Below are 26,081 nucleotides of genomic sequence, written 5' to 3' on the forward strand. Positions count from 1 at the left end.
CAGACAGTGTAATATACCTGGGAAGAGTGATGCAGGTGTAATATAGCGGGGGGACAGTGTAATATACCCGGGGACAGTGTAATATACACGGAGTCAGTGACGCAGTGTAATATACCCGGGGGCAGTGTAATATACCGGGGCGACTGTGTAATATACCCGGGGACAGTGTAATATACACGGAGTCAGTGACGCAGTGTAATATACCCGGGGGACAGTGTAATATACCCGGGGACAGTGTAATATACCTGGGAGCAGTGACGCGGTGTAATATACCCGCGGACAGCGTAATATACCCGGGGACAGTGTAATGTACCTGAGGACAGTGACGCGGTGTAATATACCCGCAGACACTGTAATATACCCGCGGACAGTGTAATATACCTGGGAACAGTGACGCAGTGTAATATACCCGCGGACAGTTTAATATACCCGGGGACAGTGTAATGTACCTGGGAACAGTGACGCAGTGTAATATACCCGGGGCCAGTGTAATTTACCCGGGGAGAGTGTAATTTACCCGGGAAGAGTGTAATTTACCCGCAGACAGTGTAATATACCTGCGGACAGTGTAATATACCTGGGAACAGTGATGCAGGTGTAATATACCCGGGAACAGTGTAATGTACCTGAGGATAGTGACGTGGTGTAATATACCCAGGGAAAGTGTAATATACCCGGGGACAGTGAAATATACCCGGGGAGAGTGTAATATACCCGCAGACAGTGTAATATACCTGGGAAGAGTGATGCAGGTGTAATATACCGGGGGTACAGTGTAATATACCCGGGGACAGTGTAATATACACGGAGTCAGTGACACACTGTAATATACCCGGGGATAGTGTAATATACCCGGGGGCAGTGTAATATACCGGGGGGACTGTGTAATATACCCGGTGACAGTGTAATATACACGGAGTCAGTGACGCAGTGTAATATACCCGGGGGACAGTGTAATATACCCGGGGGACAGTGTAATATACCCGGGGTCAGTGACACAGTGTAATATACCCTGGGACAGCGATGTAGTGTAATATACTGGGGGACAGTGTAATATACCTGGGAACAGTGACACAGTGTAATATACCCGGGGCCAGTGTAATATACCTGGGAACACTGACGCAGTATAATATACCCGGGGACAGTGTAATATACCTGGGAACAGTGACGCAGTGTAATATACCCGGAGACAGTGGAATGTACCTGAGGATAGTGACGCGGTGTAATATACCCGGGGATAGTGTAATATACCCGGGGACAGTGAAATCTACCCAGGGACAGTGAAATATACCCGGGGACAGTGTAATATACCTGGGAGCAGTGACGCAGTGTAATATACCCGGGGACAGTGTAATGTACCTGAGGATAGCGACGCGGTGTAATATACCCACGGACAGTGTAATATACCCGGGGACAGTGTAATGTACCTGAGGACAGTGACGCGGTGTAATATACCCGCAGACACTGTAATATACCCGCGGACAGTGTAGTATACCTGGGAACAGTGACGCAGTGTAATATACCCGCGGACAGTGTAATATACCCGGGGACAGTGTAATGTACCTGGGAACAGTGACGCAGTGTAATATACCCGGGGCCAGTGTAATCTACCCGGGGAGCGTGTAATTTACCCGGGAAGAGTATAATTTACCCGCAGACAGTGTAATATACCTGCGGACAGTGTAATATACCTGGGAACAGTGACGCAGTGTAATATACCCTGGGCCAGTGTAATCTACCCGGGGAGAGTGTAATTTACCCGGGAAGAGTATAATTTACCCGCAGACAGTGTAATATACCTGCGGACAGTGTAATATACCTGGGAACAGTGATGCAGGTGTAATATACCCGGGAACAGTGTAATGTACCTGAGGATAGTGACGTGGTGTAATATACCCAGGGAAACTGTAATATACCCGGGGACAGTGAAATATACCCGGGGAGAGTGTAATATACCCGCAGACAGTGTAATATACCTGGGAAGAGTGATGCAGGTGTAATATAGCGGGGGGACAGTGTAATATACCCGGGGACAGTGTAATATACACGGAGTCAGTGACGCAGTGTAATATACCCGGGGGCAGTGTAATATACCGGGGCGACTGTGTAATATACCCGGGGACAGTGTAATATACACGGAGTCAGTGACGCAGTGTAATATACCCGGGGGACAGTGTAATATACCCGGGGACAGTGTAATATACCTGGGAGCAGTGACGCATTGTAATATACCCGGGGACAGTGTAATGTACCTGAAGACAGTGACGCGGTGTAATATACCCGCAGACACTGTAATATACCCGCGGACAGTGTAATATACCTGGGAACAGTGACGCAGTGTAATATACCCGCGGACAGTTTAATATAACCGGGGACAGTGTAATGTACCTGGGAACAGTGACGCAGTGTAATATACCCTGGGCCAGTGTAATTTACCCGGGGAGAGTGTAATTTACCCGGGAAGAGTGTAATTTACCCGCAGACAGTGTAATATACCTGCGGACAGTGTAATATACCTGGGAACAGTGATGCAGGTGTAATATACCCGGGAACAGTGTAATGTACCTGAGGATAGTGACGTGGTGTAATATACCCAGGGAAAGTGTAATATACCTGGGGACAGTGAAATATACCCGGGGAGAGTGTAATATACCCGCAGACAGTGTAATATACCTGGGAAGAGTGATGCAGGTGTAATATACCCGGGAACAGTGTAATGTACCCAGGGACAGTGAAATATACCCGGGGAGAGTGTAATATACCCGCAGACAGTGTAATATACCTGGGAACAGTGACGCGGTGTAATATACCTGAACATAGTGACGCAGTGTAATATACCCAGGGATAGTCTAATATACCTGAGGATAGTGTAATATACCTGAGGATAGAGACGCGGTGTCATATACCCGGGGATGGTGTAATATACCCGGGGACAGTGACGTGGTGTAATATATCCAGGGGCAGTGTAATATACCCAAGGAAAGTGACGCGGTGCAACAAACCCTGGAACAGTGTCATACACCCGGGGACAGGGACGCAGTGTAATTATACCCGGAGACTGTATAATATACCCGGGGACAGTGTAGTAGACCCAGAGACAATGTAATATACCCGGGGACAGAGATGCAGTGTAATATACTGGGGGCAGTGTAATATACCGGAGGAAAGTGACGCAGTGTAATATACCCAAGCACAGTCTAATATACCCGGGGACTGTGTAATATACCCGAGGACAGCGATGCAGTGTAATATACCCGAGGACAGCGATGCAGTGTAATAGACCCAGGGACAATGTAATATACCCAGGGGCAGCGACGCAGTGTAATATTCCGAGGACAGTGTAATGCACCCGCGCACAGTGACGTGGTGTTAAATACCCGGGGACAGTGTAATATACCCAGGGACAGTGTAATATACCCAGGGACAGTATAATAATCAGAGCGACAGTGTAATATAGCTGGGGACAGTGTGATATACCCGGGGACAGTGACGGATTGTAAATATACACCAGCAAGACACAGGAACTGTAACCAGAGCCATGTGTTCCACAGTGTGACAGTACCCACCGAATAACAGCTCCTCATCCTCCCCGTTCCCTCAGACTGACTGCTTCCTTCCTCATCCTCCACTTTCCCTCAGTCTGTCTGCTCCCCTCCTCATCCACCACTTTCCCTTAGACTGACTGCTTCCTTCCTCATCCTCCACTTTCCCTCAGACTGTCTGCTCTCCTCATCCTTCTCTATCCCTCAGACTCACTGCTCCACTCCTCATCCTCCCCTTTCCCTCAGCCTTGTTGCTCTCCTTGGAATCCATAGACTTACTGCTTTACTAGCTCACCTTTAATGTCACACTTTCTGTACCAGGTTATTTCAGAGACTGAGAACCCTAGAAGGAGAATGCACATTGTGCAGAACACCACTGAATTCCTCCCGCCTCTCTGACCCTGATAATGTATCCACTACAAGCATTCCCTACACTTTACCCTTTAACCTGTTCCCCAATTCCAGAGCCTTCCCATCAGCAGAAGCCTTTCATGTGGAACTTTGCCCAAAGCCTTTTGTATTTCCAATGAATGATGAGCCAATGCAATCTCGCCCTGCTTGATGTCCTTCTCTGAGTTGCTGTGCTGTCATTCTTCATTAGGTATCACTGGTGAGCCAGGAGCCAGTGCTTTTCGCTCGCTCGGTGGAGCAGAACATCTCCTATGGCCTTGAGGGGAAGCCAAGAGAGTCGGTTATCGATGCAGCAAAAAGGGCCAATGCACATCGTTTTATCACTGAATTAAAAGATGGATACAATACAGGTTAGGAATGACAGGGAGATATTCCAGTGAACATGGACTGAGGGGAGATTCGATTGAACACGGAGTGAGGGGGTGATTACAGTGAACACGGTGTGAGGGCGGAGAGATTACATTGAACACGGAGTGAGGAGGAGATTCCATTAAACACGGAGTGAGTGGGAGATTACATTGAACACAGAGTGAGGGGGGAGATTCCATTAAACACGGAGTGAGGGGGTGAGATTACAGTGAACACGGACTGAGGGGGGAGATTACATTGAACACGGAGTGTGGACAAAGAGATGACATTGAACACGGAGTGTGGGGGAAGAGATTCCATTGAACACGGAGTGAGGGGCGAGATTACAGTGAACACGGTGTGAGGGGGAGATTCCATTGAACACGGAGTGAGGGGGGAGAGATTACAGTGAACACGGAGTGTGGACAAAGAGATGACATTGAACACGGAGTGTGGACAAAGAGATTACATTGAACACGGAGTGTGGGCAAAGAGATTACATTGAAAGCGGAGTGTGGACGAAGAGATTACATTGAACATGGAGTGAGGGGGGAGATTACATTGAACACGGAGTGTGGACAAAGAGATTCCATTGAACACGGAGTGAGGGGGGAGATGACATTGAACACGGAGTGAGGGGGGAGATTACATTGAACAAGGAGTGAGGGAGGAGAGATTACATTGAACAAGGAGTGAAGGAGGAGAGATTACCTTGAACACGGAGTGAGGGGGAAGAGATGACATTGAACACGGAGTGTGGGCGAAGAGGTTACATTGAACACGGAGTGTGGACAAAAAGATGACATTGAACATGGAGTGTGGGGGAAGAGATTACATTGAACAGGGAGTGAGGGGGAAGAGATTACATTGAACATGGAGTGAGGGGTAAGAGATTACATTGAACAGGGAGTGAGGGGAAGAGATTACATTGAATATGGAGTGAGGGGTAAGAGATTACATTGAACAGGGAGTGAGGGGAAGAGATTACATTGAAAATGGAGTGAGGGGAAGAGATCACATTGAACACGGAGTGTGGGCGAAGAGATTACATTGAACACGGAGTGTGGACAAAGAGATGACATTGAACATGGAGTGTGGGGGAAGAGATTACATTGAACAGGGAGTATGAGAGAAGAGATTACATTGAACAGGGAGTGTGGAAGAAGAGATTACATTGAACATGGAGTGTGGGAGAAGAGATTACATTGAACACGGAGTGTGGGGCAAGAGATTACATTGAACAGGGAGTGAGGGGGAAGAGATTACATTGAACACGCAGTGTGGGGGAAGAGATTACATTGAACATGGAGTGAGGGGCAAGAGATTACATTGAACAGGGAGTGAGGGGGAAGAGATTACATTGAACACGCAGTGTGGGGGAAGAGATGACATTGAACACGGAGTGTGAGGGAAGAGATTACATTGAAAACGGTGTGGGGGAAGAGATTACATTGAACACGGAGTGTGGGGGAAAAGATTACATTGAACAGGGAGTGAGGGGGAAGAGATTACATTGAACACGCAGTGTGGGGGAAGAGATTACATTGAACATGGAGTGAGGGGCAAGAGATTACATTGAACAGGGAGTGAGGGGGAAGAGATTACATTGAACATGGAGTGAGGGGGAAGATTGCATTGAACATGAAGTGTGGGGCAAGAGATTACATTGAACAGGGAGTGAGGGGGAAGAGATTCCATTGAACAGGGAGTGTTGGGGAAGAGAATACATTGAACACGGAGTGTGGGGGAAAAGATTACATTGAACACAGTGTGGGGGAAGAGATTACATTGAACAGGGAGTGTGGGGGAAGAGATTACATTGAACACAGTGTGGGGGAAGAGATTACATTGAATAGGGAGTGAGGGGGAAGAGATTACATTGAACAGGGAGTGAGGGGGAAGAGATTACATTGAACAGGGAGTGTTGGGGAAGAGAATACATTGAACACGGAGTGTGGGGGGAGAGATTACATTGAACACAGTGTGGGGGAAGAGATTACATTGAACACGGAGTGTGGGGGAAGAGATTACATTGAACATGGAGTGTGAGGGAAGAGATTACATGAAAACGGTGTGGGGGAAGAGATTACATTGAACACGGAGTGTGGGGGAAGAGATTACATTGAACACGGAGTGTGGGGGAAGAGATTACATTGAACATGGAGTGAAGGGCAAGAGATTACATTGAACAGGGAGTGAGGGGGAAGAGAATACATTGAACAGGGAGTGTGGGAGAAGAGATTACATTGAACAGGGAGTGTGGGGCAAGAGATTACATTGAACAGGGAGTGTGGGGCAAGAGATTACATTGAACTTGGAGTGAGGGGGAAGAGCTTCCATTGAACATGGAGTGAGGGGGAGGAGATTGCATTGAACATGGAGTGTGGGGCAAGAGATTACATTGAACAGGGAGTGAGGGGGAACAGATTCCATTGAACAGGGAGTGTTGGGGAAGAGATTACATTGAATAGGGAGTGAGGGGGAAGAGATTACATTGAACAGGGAGTGTTGGGGAAGGGAATACATTGAACACGGAGTGTGGGGGAAGAGATTACATTGAACACAGTGTGGGGAAAGAGATTACATTGAACACGGAGTGTGGGGGAAGAGATTACATTGAACATGGAGTGTGAGGGAAGAGATTACATGAAAACGGTGTGGGGGAAGAGATTACATTGAACAGGGAGTGTGGGGGAAGAGATTACATTCAACACGGAGTGTGGGGGAAGAGATTACATTGAACAGGGAGTGTGGGGCAAGAGATTACATTGAACAGGGAGTGAGGGGGAAGAGATTACATTGAACAGGGAGTGTTGGGGAAGAGAATACATTGAACACGGAGTGTGGGGGAAGAGATTACATTGAACACAGTGTGGGGGAAGAGATTACATTGAACACGGAGTGTGGGGGAAGAGATTACATTGAACATGGACTGTGAGGGAAGAGATTACATGAAAACGGTGTGGGGGAAGAGATTACATTGAACACGGAGTGTTGGGGAAGAGATTACATTGAACACGGAGTGTGGGGGAAGAGATTACATTGAACATGGAGTGAGGGGCAAGAGATTACATTGAACAGGGAGTGAGGGGGAAGAGAATACATTGAACAGGGAGTGTGGGAGAAGAGATTATTTTGAACAGGGAGTGTGGGGCAAGAGATTACATTGAACAGGGAGTGTGGGGGAAGAGATTCCATTGAACAGGGAGTGTTGGCGAAGAGAATCCATTGAACACGGAGTGTGGGGGAAGAAATTACATTGAACACAGTGTGGGGGAAGAGATTACATTGAATAGGGAGTGAGGGGGAAGAGATTACATTGAACAGGGAGTGAGGGGGAAGAGATTACATTGAACAGGGAGTGTTGGGGAAGAGAATACATTGAACACGGAGTGTGGGGGAAGAGATTACATTGAACACAGTGTGGGGGAAGAGATTACATTGAACACGGAGTGTGGGGGAAGAGATTACATTGAACATGGAGTGTGAGGGATGAGATTACATGAAAACGGTGTGGGGGAAGAGATTACATTGAACACGGAGTGTGGGGGAAGAGATTACATTGAACACGGAGTGTGGGGGAAGAGATTACATTGAACATGGAGTGAAGGGCAAGAGATTACATTGAACAGGGAGTGAGGGGGAAGAGAATACATTGAACATGGAGTGTGGGGCAAGAGATTACATTGAACAGGGAGTGAGGGGGAACAGATTCCATTGAACAGGGAGTGTTGGGGAAGAGATTACATTGAACAGGGAGTGTTGGGGAAGAGAATACATTGAACACGGAGTGTGGGGGAAGAGATTACATTGAACACAGTGTGGGGGAAGAGATTACATTGAACACGGAGTGTGGGGGAAGAGATTACATTGAACATGGAGTGTGAGGGAAGAGATTACATGAAAACGGTGTGGGGGAAGGGATTACATTGAACAGGGAGTGTGGGGGAAGAGATTACATTGAACACGGAGTGTGGGGGAAGAGATTACATTGAACAGGGAGTGTGGGGCAAGAGATTACATTGAACAGGGAGTGAGGGGGAAGAGATTACATTGAACATGGAGTGAGGGGCAAGAGATTACATTGAACAGGGAGTGAGGGGGAAGAGATTACATTGAACATGGAGTGAGGGGGAAGATTGCATTGAACATGAAGTGTGGGGCAAGAGATTACATTGAACAGGGAGTGAGGGGGAAGAGATTCCATTGAACAGGGAGTGTTGGGGAAGAGAATACATTGAACACGGAGTGTGGGGGAAAAGATTACATTGAACACAGTGTGGGGGAAGAGATTACATTGAACAGGGAGTGTGGGGGAAGAGATTACATTGAACACAGTGTGGGGGAAGAGATTACATTGAATAGGGAGTGAGGGGGAAGAGATTACATTGAACAGGGAGTGAGGGGGAAGAGATTACATTGAACAGGGAGTGTTGGGGAAGAGAATACATTGAACACGGAGTGTGGGGGGAGAGATTACATTGAACACAGTGTGGGGGAAGAGATTACATTGAACACGGAGTGTGGGGGAAGAGATTACATTGAACATGGAGTGTGAGGGAAGAGATTACATGAAAACGGTGTGGGGGAAGAGATTACATTGAACACGGAGTGTGGGGGAAGAGATTACATTGAACACGGAGTGTGGGGGAAGAGATTACATTGAACATGGAGTGAAGGGCAAGAGATTACATTGAACAGGGAGTGAGGGGGAAGAGAATACATTGAACAGGGAGTGTGGGAGAAGAGATTACATTGAACAGGGAGTGTGGGGCAAGAGATTACATTGAACAGGGAGTGTGGGGCAAGAGATTACATTGAACTTGGAGTGAGGGGGAAGAGCTTCCATTGAACATGGAGTGAGGGGGAGGAGATTGCATTGAACATGGAGTGTGGGGCAAGAGATTACATTGAACAGGGAGTGAGGGGGAACAGATTCCATTGAACAGGGAGTGTTGGGGAAGAGATTACATTGAATAGGGAGTGAGGGGGAAGAGATTACATTGAACAGGGAGTGTTGGGGAAGGGAATACATTGAACACGGAGTGTGGGGGAAGAGATTACATTGAACACAGTGTGGGGAAAGAGATTACATTGAACACGGAGTGTGGGGGAAGAGATTACATTGAACATGGAGTGTGAGGGAAGAGATTACATGAAAACGGTGTGGGGGAAGAGATTACATTGAACAGGGAGTGTGGGGGAAGAGATTACATTCAACACGGAGTGTGGGGGAAGAGATTACATTGAACAGGGAGTGTGGGGCAAGAGATTACATTGAACAGGGAGTGAGGGGGAAGAGATTACATTGAACAGGGAGTGTTGGGGAAGAGAATACATTGAACACGGAGTGTGGGGGAAGAGATTACATTGAACACAGTGTGGGGGAAGAGATTACATTGAACACGGAGTGTGGGGGAAGAGATTACATTGAACATGGACTGTGAGGGAAGAGATTACATGAAAACGGTGTGGGGGAAGAGATTACATTGAACACGGAGTGTTGGGGAAGAGATTACATTGAACACGGAGTGTGGGGGAAGAGATTACATTGAACATGGAGTGAGGGGCAAGAGATTACATTGAACAGGGAGTGAGGGGGAAGAGAATACATTGAACAGGGAGTGTGGGAGAAGAGATTATTTTGAACAGGGAGTGTGGGGCAAGAGATTACATTGAACAGGGAGTGTGGGGGAAGAGATTCCATTGAACAGGGAGTGTTGGCGAAGAGAATCCATTGAACACGGAGTGTGGGGGAAGAAATTACATTGAACACAGTGTGGGGGAAGAGATTACATTGAATAGGGAGTGAGGGGGAAGAGATTACATTGAACAGGGAGTGAGGGGGAAGAGATTACATTGAAGAGGGAGTGTTGGGGAAGAGAATACATTGAACACGGAGTGTGGGGGAAGAGATTACTTTGAACACAGTGTGGGGGAAGAGATTACATTGAACACGGAGTGTGGGGGAAGAGATTACATTGAACATGGAGTGTGAGGGAAGAGATTACATGAAAACGGTGTGGGGGAAGAGATTACATTGAACACGGAGTGTGGGGGAAGAGATTACATTGAACACGGAGTGTGGGGGAAGAGATTACATTGAACATGGAGTGAAGGGCAAGAGATTACATTGAACAGGGAGTGAGGGGGAAGAGAATACATTGAACAGGGAGTGTGGGAGAAGAGATTACATTGAACAGGGAGTGTGGGGCAAGAGATTACATTGAACAGGGAGTGTGGGGCATGAGATTACATTGAACTTGGAGTGAGGGGGAAGAGCTTCCATTGAACATGGAGTGAGGGGGAGGAGATTGCATTGAACATGGAGTGTGGGGCAAGAGATTACATTGAACAGGGAGTGAGGGGGAACAGATTCCATTGAACAGGGAGTGTTGGGGAAGAGATTACATTGAACAGGGAGTGTTGGGGAAGAGAATACATTGAACACGGAGTGTGGGGGAAGAGATTACATTGAACACAGTGTGGGGGAAGAGATTACATTGAACACGGAGTGTGGGGGAAGAGATTACATTGAACATGGAGTGTGAGGGAAGAGATTACATGAAAACGGTGTGGGGGAAGGGATTACATTGAACAGGGAGTGTGGGGGAAGAGATTACATTGAACACGGAGTGTGGGGGAAGAGATTACATTGAACAGGGAGTGTGGGGCAAGAGATTACATTGAACAGGGAGTGAGGGGGAAGAGATTACATTGCACAGGGAGTGTGGGGGAAGAGATTACATTGAACAGGGAGTGTGGGGCAAGAGATTACATTGAACAGGGAGTGAGGGGGAAGAGATTACATTGAACAGGGAGTGTTGGGGAAGAGAATACATTGAACACGGAGTGTGGGGGAAGAGATTACATTGAACACGGAGTGTGGGGGAAGAGATTACATTGAACATGGAGTGTGAGGGAAGAGATTACATGAAAACGGTGTGGGGGAAGAGATTACATTGAACACGGAGTGTGGGGGAAGAGATTACATTGAACACGGAGTGTGGGGGAAGAGATTACATTGAACATGGAGTGAAGGGCAAGAGATTACATTGAACAGGGAGTGAGGGGGAAGAGAATACATTGAACAGGGAGTGTGGGAGAAGAGATTACATTGAACAGGGAGTGTGGGGCAAGAGATTACATTGAACAGGGAGTGTGGGGCAAGAGATTACATTGAACTTGGAGTGAGGGGGAAGAGCTTCCATTGAACATGGAGTGAGGGGGAGGAGATTGCATTGAACATGGAGTGTGGGGCAAGAGATTACATTGAACAGGGAGTGAGGGGGAACAGATTCCATTGAACAGGGAGTGTTGGGGAAGAGATTACATTGAACAGGGAATGTTGGGGAAGAGAATACATTGAACACGGAGTGTGGGGGAAGAGATTACATTGAACACAGTGTGGGGGAAGAGATTACATTGAACACGGAGTGTGGGGGAAGAGATTACATTGAACATGGAGTGTGAGGGAAGAGATTACATGAAAACGGTGTGGGGGAAGAGATTACATTGAACAGGGAGTGTGGGGGAAGAGATTACATTGAACACGGAGTGTGGGGGAAGAGATTACATTGAACAGGGAGTGTGGGGCAAGAGATTACATTGAACAGGGAGTGAGGGGGAAGAGATTACATTGCACAGGGAGTGTGGGGGAAGAGATTACATTGAACAGGGAGTGTGGGGCAAGAGATTACATTGAACAGGGAGTGAGGGGGAAGAGATTACATTGAACAGGGAGTGTTGGGGAAGAGAATACATTGAACACGGAGTGTGGGGGAAGAGATTACATTGAACACAGTGTGGGGGAAGAGATTACATTGAACACGGAGTGTGGGGGAAGAGATTACATTGAACATGGAGTGTGAGGGAAGAGATTACATGAAAACGGTGTGGGGGAAGAGATTACATTGAACACGGAGTGTTGGGGAAGAGATTACATTGAACACGGAGTGTGGGGGAAGAGATTACATTGAACATGGAGTGAGGGGCAAGAGATTACATTGAACAGGGAGTGAGGAGGAAGAGAATACATTGAACAGGGAGTGTGGGAGAAGAGATTATTTTGAACAGGGAGTGTGGGGCAAGAGATTACATTGAACAGGGAGTGTGGGGGAAGAGATTCCATTGAACAGGGAGTGTTGGCGAAGAGAATCCATTGAACACGGAGTGTGGGGGAAGAAATTACATTGAACACAGTGTGGGGGAAGAGATTACATTGAATAGGGAGTGAGGGGGAAGAGATTACATTGAACAGGGAGTGAGGGGGAAGAGATTACATTGAACAGGGAGTGTTGGGGAAGAGAATACATTGAACACGGAGTGTGGGGGAAGAGATTACATTGAACACAGTGTGGGGGAAGAGATTACATTGAACACGGAGTGTGGGGGAAGAGATTACATTGAACATGGAGTGTGAGGGAAGAGATTACATGAAAACGGTGTGGGGGAAGAGATTACATTGAACACGGAGTGTGGGGGAAGAGATTACATTGAACAGGGAGTGTGGGGCAAGAGATTACATTGAACAGGGAGTGAGGGGGAAGAGATTACATTGAACAGGGAGTGAGGGGGAAGAGAATACATTGAACAGGGAGTGTGGGAGAAGAGATTACATTGAACAGGGAGTGTGGGGCAAGAGATTACATTGAACAGGGAGTGTGGGGCAAGAGATTACATTGAACTTGGAGTGAGGGGGAAGAGCTTCCATTGAACATGGAGTGAGGGGGAAGAGATTCCATTGAACATGGAGTGAGGGGGAAGAGATTCCATTGAACAGGGAGTGTTGGGGAAGAGATTACATTGAACATGGAGTGTTGGGGAAGAGATTACATTGAACACGGAGTGTGAGGCAAGAGATTACATTGAACAGGGAGTGTGGGGGAAGAGATTACATTGAACACGGAGTGAGGGTGAAGAGATTACATTGAACAGGGAGTGTGGGTGAAGAGATTACATTGAACATCGAGTGAGGGGGAAGAGATTACATTGAACAGGGAGTGTGGGGGAAGAGATTACATTGAACATGGACTGAGGGGCAAGAGATTACATTGAACAGGGAGTGAGGGGGAAGAGATTACATTGAACATGGAGTGAGGGGGAAGAGATTGCATTGAACATGGAGTGTGGGAGAAGAGATTACATTGAACAGGGAGTGTGGGGCAAGAGATTACATTGAAATTGGATTGAGGGGGAAGAGAATCCATTGAACATGGAGTGTGGGGCAAGAGATTCCGTTGAACAGGGAGTGAGGGGGAAGAGATTACATTGAACAGGGTGTGAGGGGAAGAGATTACATTGAACATGGAGTGAGGGGGAAGAGATTACATTGAACAGGGAGTGAGGGGCAAGAGATTACATTGAACAGGGAGTGAGGGGGAAGAGATACCATTGAACAGGGAGTGAGGGGGAAGAGATTACATTGAACAGGGAGTGTTGGGGAAGAGAATACATTGAACACGGAGTGTGGAGTAAGAGATTACATTGAACAGGGTGTGTGAGGCAAGAGATTACATTGAACAGGGAGTGTGGGGGAAGAGATTTCATTGAACAGGGAGTGAGGGGGAAGAGATTACATTGAACACGGAGTGTGAGGCAAGAGATTACATTGAACAGGGAGCGTGGGGGAAGAGATTACATTGAACACGGATTGAGGGGGAAGAGCTCACATTGAACACTGAGTGAGGGGTAAGAGATTACATTGAACACGGAGTGAGGGTGAAGAGATTACATTGAACACGGAGTGTGGGGAAGAGATTACATTGAGCAGGAAGTGTGGGGGATGAGATTACATTGCACACAGAGTGAGGGGCAAATGATACATTGAGTTGGTCTGTCTCGAAGCTGTCAGGATTGAGTCCTGTTGCAGGCAGTACCTTGTCGTAAAGCTGCTCCCCCTCTCTCTGTCAGTCCCCTCTGACCTGCCCTGTCCTCTCTGAACCCATAGATGCCGGCGAGAAGGGCGGCCAGCTCTCCGGGGGGCAGAAACAGCGAGTGGCCATCGCACGAGCTCTGATCCGAGACCCCCGGGTACTGATCCTGGATGATGCCACCAGCTGCCTGGACACTGAGAGTGAACACATGGTGAGTACTGGAGTCACTGTCACTCCTAATAGTGGGGACAGGAAGAGTGAACACACGGTGAGTGCTGGAGTCACTGTCACTCCTGATAGTGGGGACAGGGAGAGTGAACACACGGTGAATAATGGAGTCACTGTCACTCCTGATATGGGGACAGAGAGAGTCAACACATGGTGAGTGCTGGAGTCACTGTCACTCCTGATATTGGGGACAGGGAGAGTGAACACACGGTGAGTACTGGAGTCACTGTCACTCCTGATAGTGCGGCAGGGAGAGTCAACACACGGTGAGTGCTGGAGTCACTGTCACTCCTGATAGTGGGGACAGGGAGAGTGAACACATGATGAGTGCTGGAGTCACTGTCACTCCTGATAGTGGGGACAGGGAGAGTGAACACATGATGAGTGCTGGGGTCATTGTCACTCCTGATATTGCGGACAGGGAGAGTCAACACATGGCGAGTAGTGGAGTCACTGTCACTCCTGATATAGGGACAGAGAGAGTCAACACATGGTGAGTGCTGGAGTCACTGTCACTCCTGATATTGGGGACAGAGAGAGTGAACACACGGTGAATAATGGAGTCACTGTCACTCCTGATATTGGGGACAGGGAGAGTGAACACACGGTGAGTACTGGAGTCACTGTCACTCCTGATACTGGGGACAGAGAGAGTGAACACACGGTAAATAATGGAGTCACTGTCACTCCTGATCTTGGGGACGGGGTGAGTGAACACTCGGTGAATACTGGAGTCACTGTCACTCCTGATCATGGGGACAGGGAGAGTGAACACACGGTGAGTACTGGAGTCACTGTCACTCCTGATAGTGGGGAGAGGGAGAGTGAGGACACGGCGAATACTGGAGGCACTGTCACTCCTGATAGTGGGGACAGGGAGAGTGAATACACGCTGAATAATGGAGTCACTGTCACTCCTGATATTGGGGACAGGGAGAGTGAACACATGGTGACTACTGTAATCACAGGCACTCCTGATAATGAGGACAGGGAGAGTGAACACACGATGAATACTGGAGTCACTGTCACTCCTGATACTGGGGACAGAGAGAGTGAACACACGGTGAATAATGGAGTTACTGTCACTCCTGATCTTGGGGACGTGGAGAGTGAACACTCGGTGAATACTGGAGTCACTTTCACTCCTGATATTGGGACAGGGAGAGTGAACACACAGTGAATACTGGAGTCACTGTCACTCCTGATCTTGGGGACAGGGAGAGTGAACACACAGTGAATACTGGAGTCACTGTCTTTCCTGATATTGGGGACAGGGAGAGTGAACACACGGTGAGTACTGGAGTCACTGTCACTCCTGATAGTGGGGACAGAGAGACTGAACACACGGTGAGTACTGGAGTCACTGTCACTCCTGATACTGGGGACAGAGAGAGTGAACACACGGTGAATAATGGAGTCTCTGTCACTCCTGATCTTGGGGACGGGGAGAGAGAACACTCGGTGAATACTGGAGTCACTGTCACTCCTGATATTGGGGACAGGGAGAGTGAACACATGGTGACTACTGTAATCACAGGCACTCCTGATAATGAGGACAGGGAGAGTGAACACACGGTGAGTACTGGAGTCACTGTCACTCCTGATACTGGGTACAGAGAGAGTAAACACACGGTGAATAATGGAGTCACTGTCACTCCTGATCTTGGGGACGGGGAGAGTGAACACTCAGTGAATACTGGAGTCACTGTCACTCTTGATCTTGGGGACAGGGAGAGTGAACACACAGTGAATACTGGAGTCACTGTCTTTCCTGATATTGGGGACAGGGAGAGTGAACACCCGGTGAATAATGGAGTCACTGTCACTCCTGATCATGGGGACAGGGAGAGTGAACACACAGTGAGTACTGGAGTCACTGTCACTCCTGAAAGTGGGGACAGGAAGAGTGAACACACGCTAAATAATGGAGTCACTGTCACTCCTGATCATGGGGACAGGGAGAGTGAACACACGATGAATACTGGAGTCACTGTCACTCCTGATACTGGGGACAGAGAGAGTGAACACATAGTGAGTACTGGAGTCACTGTCACTCCTGATAGTGGGGACAGGGAGAGTGAATACACAGTGAGTACTGGAGTCACTGTCACTCCTGATAGTGGGGACAGGGAGAGTGAATACACGGCGAATACTGGAGTCACTGTCACTCCTGATAGTGGGGACAGGGAGAGTGAACACACAGTGAGTACTGGAGTCACTGTCACTCCTGATAGTGGGGACAGGGAGAGTGAATACACAGTGAGTACTGGAGTCACTGTCACTCCTGATAGTGGGGACAGGGAGAGTGAATACACGGCGAATACTGGAGTCACTGTCACTCCTGATAGTGGGGACAGGGAGAGTGAATACACGGTGAATAATGGAGTCACTGTCACTCCTGATATTGGGGACAGAGAGAGTGAACACACGGTGAGTACTGGAGTCACTGTCACTCCTGATATTGGGGACAGGGAGAGTGAACACACAGTGAATACTGGAGTCACTGTCTTTCCTGATATTGGGGACAGGGAGAGTGAACACCCGGTGAATAATGGAGTCACTGTCACTCCTGATCATGGGGACAGGGAGAGTGAACACACAGTGAGTACTGGAGTCACTGTCACTCCTGAAAGTGGGGACAGGAAGAGTGAACACACGCTAAATAATGGAGTCACTGTCACTCCTGATCATGGGGACAGGGAGAGTGAACACACGATGAATACTGGAGTCACTGTCACTCCTGATACTGGGGACAGAGAGAGTGAACACATAGTGAGTACTGGAGTCACTGTCACTCCTGATAGTGGGGACAGGGAGAGTGAATACACAGTGAGTACTGGAGTCACTGTCACTCCTGATAGTGGGGACAGGGAGAGTGAACACACGGTGAATACTGGAGTCACTGTCACTCCTGATCTTGGGGACAGGGAGAGTGAACACATGGTGACTACTGTAATCACAGGCACTCCTGATAATGAGGACAGGGAGAGTGAACACACGATGAATACTGGAGTCACTGTCACTCCTGATACTGGGGACAGAGAGAGTGAACACACGGTGAATAATGGAGTCACTGTCACTCCTGATACTGGGGACAGAGAGAGTGAACACACGGTAAATAATGGAGTCACTGTCACTCCTGATCTTGGGGACGGGGTGAGTGAACACTCGGTGAATACTGGAGTCACTGTCACTCCTGATCATGGGGACAGGGAGAGTGAACACACGGTGAGTACTGGAGTCACTGTCACTCCTGATAGTGGGGAGAGGGAGAGTGAGGACACGGCGAATACTGGAGGCACTGTCACTCCTGATAGTGGGGACAGGGAGAGTGAATACACGCTGAATAATGGAGTCACTGTCACTCCTGATATTGGGGACAGGGAGAGTGAACACATGGTGACTACTGTAATCACAGGCACTCCTGATAATGAGGACAGGGAGAGTGAACACACGATGAATACTGGAGTCACTGTCACTCCTGATACTGGGGACAGAGAGAGTGAACACACGGTGAATAATGGAGTTACTGTCACTCCTGATCTTGGGGACGTGGAGAGTGAACACTCGGTGAATACTGGAGTCACTTTCACTCCTGATATTGGGACAGGGAGAGTGAACACACAGTGAATACTGGAGTCACTGTCACTCCTGATCTTGGGGACAGGGAGAGTGAACACACAGTGAATACTGGAGTCACTGTCTTTCCTGATATTGGGGACAGGGAGAGTGAACACACGGTGAGTACTGGAGTCACTGTCACTCCTGATAGTGGGGACAGAGAGACTGAACACACGGTGAGTACTGGAGTCACTGTCACTCCTGATACTGGGGACAGAGAGAGTGAACACACGGTGAATAATGGAGTCTCTGTCACTCCTGATCTTGGGGACGGGGAGAGAGAACACTCGGTGAATACTGGAGTCACTGTCACTCCTGATATTGGGGACAGGGAGAGTGAACACATGGTGACTACTGTAATCACAGGCACTCCTGATAATGAGGACAGGGAGAGTGAACACACGGTGAGTACTGGAGTCACTGTCACTCCTGATACTGGGTACAGAGAGAGTAAACACACGGTGAATAATGGAGTCACTGTCACTCCTGATCTTGGGGACGGGGAGAGTGAACACTCAGTGAATACTGGAGTCACTGTCACTCTTGATCTTGGGGACAGGGAGAGTGAACACACAGTGAATACTGGAGTCACTGTCTTTCCTGATATTGGGGACAGGGAGAGTGAACACCCGGTGAATAATGGAGTCACTGTCACTCCTGATCATGGGGACAGGGAGAGTGAACACACAGTGAGTACTGGAGTCACTGTCACTCCTGAAAGTGGGGACAGGAAGAGTGAACACACGCTAAATAATGGAGTCACTGTCACTCCTGATCATGGGGACAGGGAGAGTGAACACACGATGAATACTGGAGTCACTGTCACTCCTGATACTGGGGACAGAGAGAGTGAACACATAGTGAGTACTGGAGTCACTGTCACTCCTGATAGTGGGGACAGGGAGAGTGAATACACAGTGAGTACTGGAGTCACTGTCACTCCTGATAGTGGGGACAGGGAGAGTGAATACACGGCGAATACTGGAGTCACTGTCACTCCTGATAGTGGGGACAGGGAGAGTGAACACACAGTGAGTACTGGAGTCACTGTCACTCCTGATAGTGGGGACAGGGAGAGTGAATACACAGTGAGTACTGGAGTCACTGTCACTCCTGATAGTGGGGACAGGGAGAGTGAATACACGGCGAATACTGGAGTCACTGTCACTCCTGATAGTGGGGACAGGGAGAGTGAATACACGGTGAATAATGGAGTCACTGTCACTCCTGATATTGGGGACAGAGAGAGTGAACACACGGTGAGTACTGGAGTCACTGTCACTCCTGATATTGGGGACAGGGAGAGTGAACACTCGGGGAATACTGCAGTCACTGTCACTCCTGATATTGGGGACAGGGAGAGTGAACACACAGTGAATAATGGAGTCACTGTCACTCCTGATATTGGGGAGAGGCAGAGTGAACACACGGTGAATACTGGAGTTCATGTCACTCCTGATATTGGGGACAGGGAGAGTGAACACACGGTGAATACTGGAGTCACTGTCACTCCTGATCTTGGGGACGGGGAGAGTGAACACTCGGTGAATACTGGAGTCACTTTCACTCCTGATATTGGGACAGGGAGAGTGAACACACAGTGAATACTGGAGTCACTGTCACTCCTGATCTTGGGGACATGGAGAGTGAACACACAGTGAATACTGGAGTCTCTGTCTTTCCTGATATTGGGGACAGGGAGAGTGAACACACAGTGAGTACTGGAGTCACTGTCAGTCCTGATAGTGGGGACAGGGAGAGTGAATACACAGTGAGTACTGGAGTCAATGTCACTCCTGATAGTGGGGACAGGGAGAGTGAATACACGGCGAATACTGGAGTCACTGTCACTCCTGATCTTGGGGACAGGGAGAGTGAATACACGGTGAATAATGGAGTCACTGTCACTCCTGATATTGGGGACAGAGAGAGTGAACACACGGTGAGTACTGGAGTCACTGTCACTCCTGATATTAGGGACAGGGAGAGCGAACACTCGGGGAATAATGGAGTCACTGTCATTCCTGATATTGGGGACAGGCAGAGTGAACACACGGTGAATACTGGAGTTCATGTCACTCCTGATATTGGGGACAGGGAGAGTGAACACACGGTGAATACTGGAGTCACTGTCACTCCTGATCTTGGGGACGGGGAGAGTGAATACTCGGTGAATACTGGAGTCACTTTCACTCCTGATATTGGGACAGGGAGAGTGAACACACAGTGAATACTGGAGTCACTGTCACTCCTGATCTTGAGGACAGGGAGAGTGAACACACAGTGAATACTGGAGTCACTGTCTTTCCTGATATTGGGGACAGGGAGAGTCAACACACGGTGAGTACTGGAGTCACTGTCACTCCTGATAGTGGGGACAGAGAGAGTGAACACACAGTGAGTACTGGAGTCACTGTCACGCCTGATATTGGGGACAGGGAGAGTGAACACACGGTGAATACTGGAGTCACTGGCACTCCTGATAGTGGCGCCAGGGAGAGTGAACACACAGTGCATACTGGAGTCACTGGCACTCCTGATAGTGGGGACAGGGAGAGTGAACACACAGTGAATACTGGAGTCACTGTCTTTCCTGATATTGGGGACAGGGAGAGTGAACACCCGGTGAATAATGGAGTCACTGTCACTCCTGATCATGGGGACAGGGAGAGTGAACACACGCTAAATAATGGAGTCACTGTCGCTCCTGATACTGGGGACAGAGAGAGTGAACACACGGTGAATACTGGAGTCACTGTCACTCCTGATCTTGGGGACAGGGAGAGTGAACACACAGTGAATACTGGAGTCACTGTCTTTCCTGATATTGGGGACAGGGAGAGTGAACACCCGGTGAATAATGGAGTCACTGTCACTCCTGATCATGGGGACAGGGAGAGTGAACACACAGTGAGTACTGGAGTCACTGTCACTCCTGATAGTGGGGACAGGGAGAGTGAATACACGGCGAATACTGGAGTCACTGTCACTCCTGTTATTGGGGACAGGGAGAATGAACACCCGGTGAATAATGGAGTCACTGTCACTCCTGATCATGGGGACAGGGAGAGTGAACACACAGTGAGTACTGGAGTCACTGTCACTCCTGATAGTGGTGACAGAGAGAGTGAATACACGGCGAAAACTGGAGTCACTGTCTTTCCTGATATTGGGGACAGGGAGAGTGAACACCCGGTGAATAATGGAGTCACTGTCACTCCTGATCATGGGGACAGGGAGAGTGAACACACGCTAAATAATGGAGTCACTGTCACTCCTGATCATGGGGACAGGGAGAGTGAACACACGATGAATACTGGAGTCACTGTCACTCCTGATCATGGGGACAGGGAGAGTGAACACACGGTGAGTACTGGAGTCACTGTCACTCCTGATAATGGGAACAGGGAGAGTGAATACACAGTGAGTACTGGAGTCACTGTCACTCCTGATAGTGGGGACAGGGAGAGTGAATACACGGCGAATACTGGAGTCACTGTCACTCCTGATAGCGGGGACAGGGAGAGTGAATACACGGTGAATAATGGAGTCACTGTCACTCCTGATATTGGGGACAGAGAGAGTGAACACACGGTGAGTACTGGAGTCACTGTCACTCCTGATATTGGGGACAGGGAGAGTGAACACACGGTGAATACTGGAGTCACTGTCACTCCTGATATTGGGGACAGGGAGAGTGAACACACGGTCAGTACTGGAGTCACTGTCACTCCTGATATTGGGGACAGGCAGAGTGAACACACGGTGAATACTGGAGTTCATGTCACTCCTGATATTGGGGACAGGGAGAGTGAACACACGGTGAATACTGGAGTCACTGTCACTCCTGATATTGGGGACTGAGAGAGTGAATACACAGTGAGTACTGGAGTCACTGTCACTCCTGATATTGAGGAGTGAGAGAGTGAACACATGATGAGTACTGGAGTCACTGTCACTCCTGATAGTGAGGACAGGGAGAGTGAACACTCGTTGAGTACTAGAGTCACTGTCACTCCTGATAGTGGGGACAGGGAGTGTGAACACACGGTGAATACTGGAGTCACTGTCACTCCTAATATTGGGGACAGGGAGAGTGAACACACGGTGAGTACTGGAGTCACTGTCACTCCTGATATTGGGGACAGGCAGAGTGAACACACGGTGAATACTGGAGTTCATGTCACTCCTGATATTGGGGACAGGGAGAGTGAACACACGGTGAATACTGGAGTCACTGTCACTCCTGATATTGGGGACACGGAGAGTGAACACACAGTGAATACTGGAGTCACTGTCACTCCTGATATTGGGGACTGAGAGAGTGAATACACAGTGAGTACTGGAGTCACTGTCACTCCTGATATTGGGGACTGAGAGAGTGAACACACGGTGAGTACTGGAGTCACTGTCACTCCTGATAGTGAGGACAGGGAGAGTGAACACTCGTTGAGTACTGGAGTCACTGTCACTCCTGATAGTGGGGACAGGAAGAGTGAACACACGCTAAATAATGGAGTCACTGTCACTCCTGATCATGGGGACAGGGAGAGTGAACACACGATGAATACTGGAGTCACTGTCACTCCTGATACTGGGGACAGAGAGAGTGAACACACGGTGAATAATGGAGTCACTGTCACTCCTGATCTTGGGGACGGGGAGAGTGAACACTCGGTGAATACTGGAGTCACTGTCACTCCTGATCATGGGACAGGGAGAGTGAACACACAGTGAGTACTGGAGTCACTGTCACTCCTGACAGTGGGGACAGGGAGAGTGAATACACGGCGAATACTGGAGTCACTGTCACTCCTGACAGTGGGGACAGGGAGAGTGAATACACGGTGAATAATGGAGTCACTGTCACTCCTGATATTGGGGACAGAGAGAGTGAACACACGGTGAGTACTGGAGTCACTGTCACTCCTGATATTGGGGACAGGGAGAGTGAACACTCGGGGAATACTGCAGTCACTGTCACTCCTGATATTGGGGACAGGGAGAGTGAACACACAGTGAATAATGGAGTCACTGTCACTCCTGATATTGGGGACAGGCAGAGTGAACACACGGTGAATACTGGAGTTCATGTCACTCCTGATATTGGGGACAGGGAGAGTGAACACACGGTGAATACTGGAGTCACTGTCACTCCTGATCTTGGGGACGGGGAGAGTGAACACTCGGTGAATACTGGAGTCACTTTCACTCCTGATATTGGGACAGGGAGAGTGAACACACAGTGAATACTGGAGTCACTGTCAGTCCTGATCTTGGGGACAGGGAGAGTGAACACACAGTGAATACTGGAGTCACTGTCTTTCCTGATATTGGGGACAGGGAGAGTGAACACACGATGAATACTGGAGTCACTGTCACTCCTGATACTGGGGACAGAGAGAGTGAACACACGGTGAATAATGGAGTCACTGTCACTCCTGATCTTGGGGACGGGGAGAGTGAACACTCGGTGAATACCGGAGTCACTGTCACTCCTGATCTTGGGGACAGGGAGAGTGAACACACGTTGAATACTGGAGTTCATGTCACTCCTGATATTGGGGACAGGGAGAGTGAACACACGGTGAATACTGGAGTCACTGTCACTCCTGATCTTGGGGACGGGGAGAGTGAACACTCGGTGAATACTGGAGTCACTTTCCCTCCTGATATTGGGACAGGGAGAGTGAACACACAGTGAATACTGGAGTCACTGTCACTCCTGATCTTGGGGACAGGGAGAGTGAACACACAGTGAATACTGGAGTCACTGTCTTTCCTGATATTGGGGACAGGGAGAGTGAACACACGGTGAGTACTGGAGTCACTGTCACTCCTGATAGTGGGGACAGAGAGAGTGAACACACGGTGAGTACTGGAGTCACTGTCACTCCTGATATTGGGGACAGGGAGAGTGAACACACGGTGAATACTGGAGTCACTGGCACTCCTGATAGTGGGGACAGGGAGAGTGAACACACAGTGAATACTGGAGTCACTGTCACTCCTGATCATGGGGACAGGGAGAGTGAACACACAGTGAATACTGGAGTCACTGTCTTTCCTGATATTGGGGACAGGGAGAGTGAACACCCGGTGAATAATGGAGTCACTGTCACTCCTGATCATGGGGACAGGGAGAGTGAACACACGACGAATACTGGAGTCACTGTCGCTCCTGATACTGGGGACAGAGAGAGTGAACACACGGTGAATAATGGAGTCACTGTCACTCCTGATCTTGGGGACGGGGTGAGTGAACACTCGGTGAATACTGGAGTCACTGTCACTCCTGATCATGGGGACAGGGAGAGTGAACACACAGTGAGTACTGGAGTCACTGTCACTCCTGATAGTGGGAACAGGGAGAGTGAATACACAGTGAGTACTGGAGTCACTGTCACTCCTGATAGTGGGGACAGGGAGAGTGAATACACTGCGAATACTGGAGTCACTGTCACTCCTGATAGGGGGGACAGGGAGAGTGAATACACGCTGAATAATGGAGTCACTGTCACTCCTGATATTGGGGACAGGGAGAGTGAACACATGGTGACTACTGTAATCACAGGCACTCCTGATAGTGAGGACAGGGAGAGTGAACACACGATGAATACTGGAGTCACTGTCACTCCTGATACTGGGGACAGAGAGAGTGAACACACGGTGAATAATGGAGTCACTGTCACTCCTGATCTTGGAGACGGGGAGAGTGAACACTCGGTGAAGACTGGAGTCACTGTCACTCCTGATCTTGGGGACAGGGAGAGTGAACACACAGTGAATACTGGAGTCACTGTCGTTCCTGATATTGGGGACAGGGAGCGTGAACACCCGGTGAATAACGGAGTTACTGTCACTCCTGATCATGGGGACAGGGAGAGTGAACACACAGTGAGTACTGGAGTCACTGTCACTCCTGATAGTGGGGACAGGGAGAGTGAATACACGGTGAATACTGGAGTCACTGTCACTCTTGATCTTGGGGACAGGGAGAGTGAACACACAGTGAATACTGGAGTCACTGTCACTCCTGATCTTGGGGACGGGGTGAGTGAACACTCGGTGAATACTGGAGTCACTGTCACTCCTGATCATGGGGACAGGGAGAGTGAACACACAGTGAGTACTGGAGTCACTGTCACTCCTGATACTGGGGACAGGGAGAGTGAATACACAGTGAGTACTGGAGTCACTGTCACTCCTGATCATGGGGACAGGGAGAGTGAACACACGATGAATACTGGAGTCACTGTCACTCCTGATACTGGGGACAGAGAGAGTGAACACACGGTGAATAATGGAGTCACTGTCACTCCTGATCTTGGGGGCGGGGAGAGTGAACACTCGGTGAATACCGGAGTCACTGTCACTCCTGATCTTGGGGACAGGGAGAGTGAACACACGGTGAATACTGGAGTTCATGTCACTCCTGATATTGGGGACAGGGAGAGTGAACACACGGTGAATACTGGAGTCACTGTCACTCCTGATCTTGGGGACGGGGAGAGTGAACACTCGGTGAATACTGGAGTCACTTTCCCTCCTGATATTGGGACAGGGAGAGTGAACACACAGTGAATACTGGAGTCACTGTCTTTCCTGATATTGGGGACAGGGAGAGTGAACACACGGTGAGTACTGGAGTCACTGTCACTCCTGATATTGGGGACAGGCAGAGTGAACACACGGTGAATACTGGAGTTCATGTCACTCCTGATATTGGGGACAGGGAGAGTGAACACACGGTGAATACTGGAGTCACTGTCACTCCTGATATTGGGGACACGGAGAGTGAACACACAGTGAATACTGGAGTCACTGTCACTCCTGATATTGGGGACTGAGAGAGTGAATACACAGTGAGTACTGGAGTCACTGTCACTCCTGATATTGGGGACTGAGAGAGTGAACACACGGTGAGTACTGGAGTCACTGTCACTCCTGATAGTGAGGACAGGGAGAGTGAACACTCGTTGAGTACTGGAGTCACTGTCACTCCTGATAGTGGGGACAGGAAGAGTGAACACACGCTAAATAATGGAGTCACTGT

The 26,081-nt window shown here is 49.0% G+C and overlaps 1 protein-coding gene across 4 annotated transcripts in view; it reads left to right on the forward strand.

Annotated features, from left to right (window-relative positions):
* The window catches only part of tap1 (transporter 1, ATP-binding cassette, sub-family B (MDR/TAP)), a 92,633-nt gene that overhangs the window by 56,252 nt on the left and 10,300 nt on the right, over positions 1-26,081 (forward strand). For all 4 annotated transcript variants that reach the window (XM_068008921.1, XM_068008923.1, XM_068008920.1 and 1 more), the window contains exons 11-12: positions 4,144-4,303; positions 14,251-14,387. In XM_068008921.1, the coding sequence (XP_067865022.1) occupies positions 4,144-4,303; positions 14,251-14,387 (297 nt within the window). The remainder of the gene's footprint in view (positions 1-4,143; positions 4,304-14,250; positions 14,388-26,081) is intronic.

This window comes from Heterodontus francisci, chromosome 29 (assembly GCF_036365525.1).
Source record: "Heterodontus francisci isolate sHetFra1 chromosome 29, sHetFra1.hap1, whole genome shotgun sequence".
Classification (NCBI taxonomy): Eukaryota; Metazoa; Chordata; class Chondrichthyes; order Heterodontiformes; family Heterodontidae; genus Heterodontus; species Heterodontus francisci.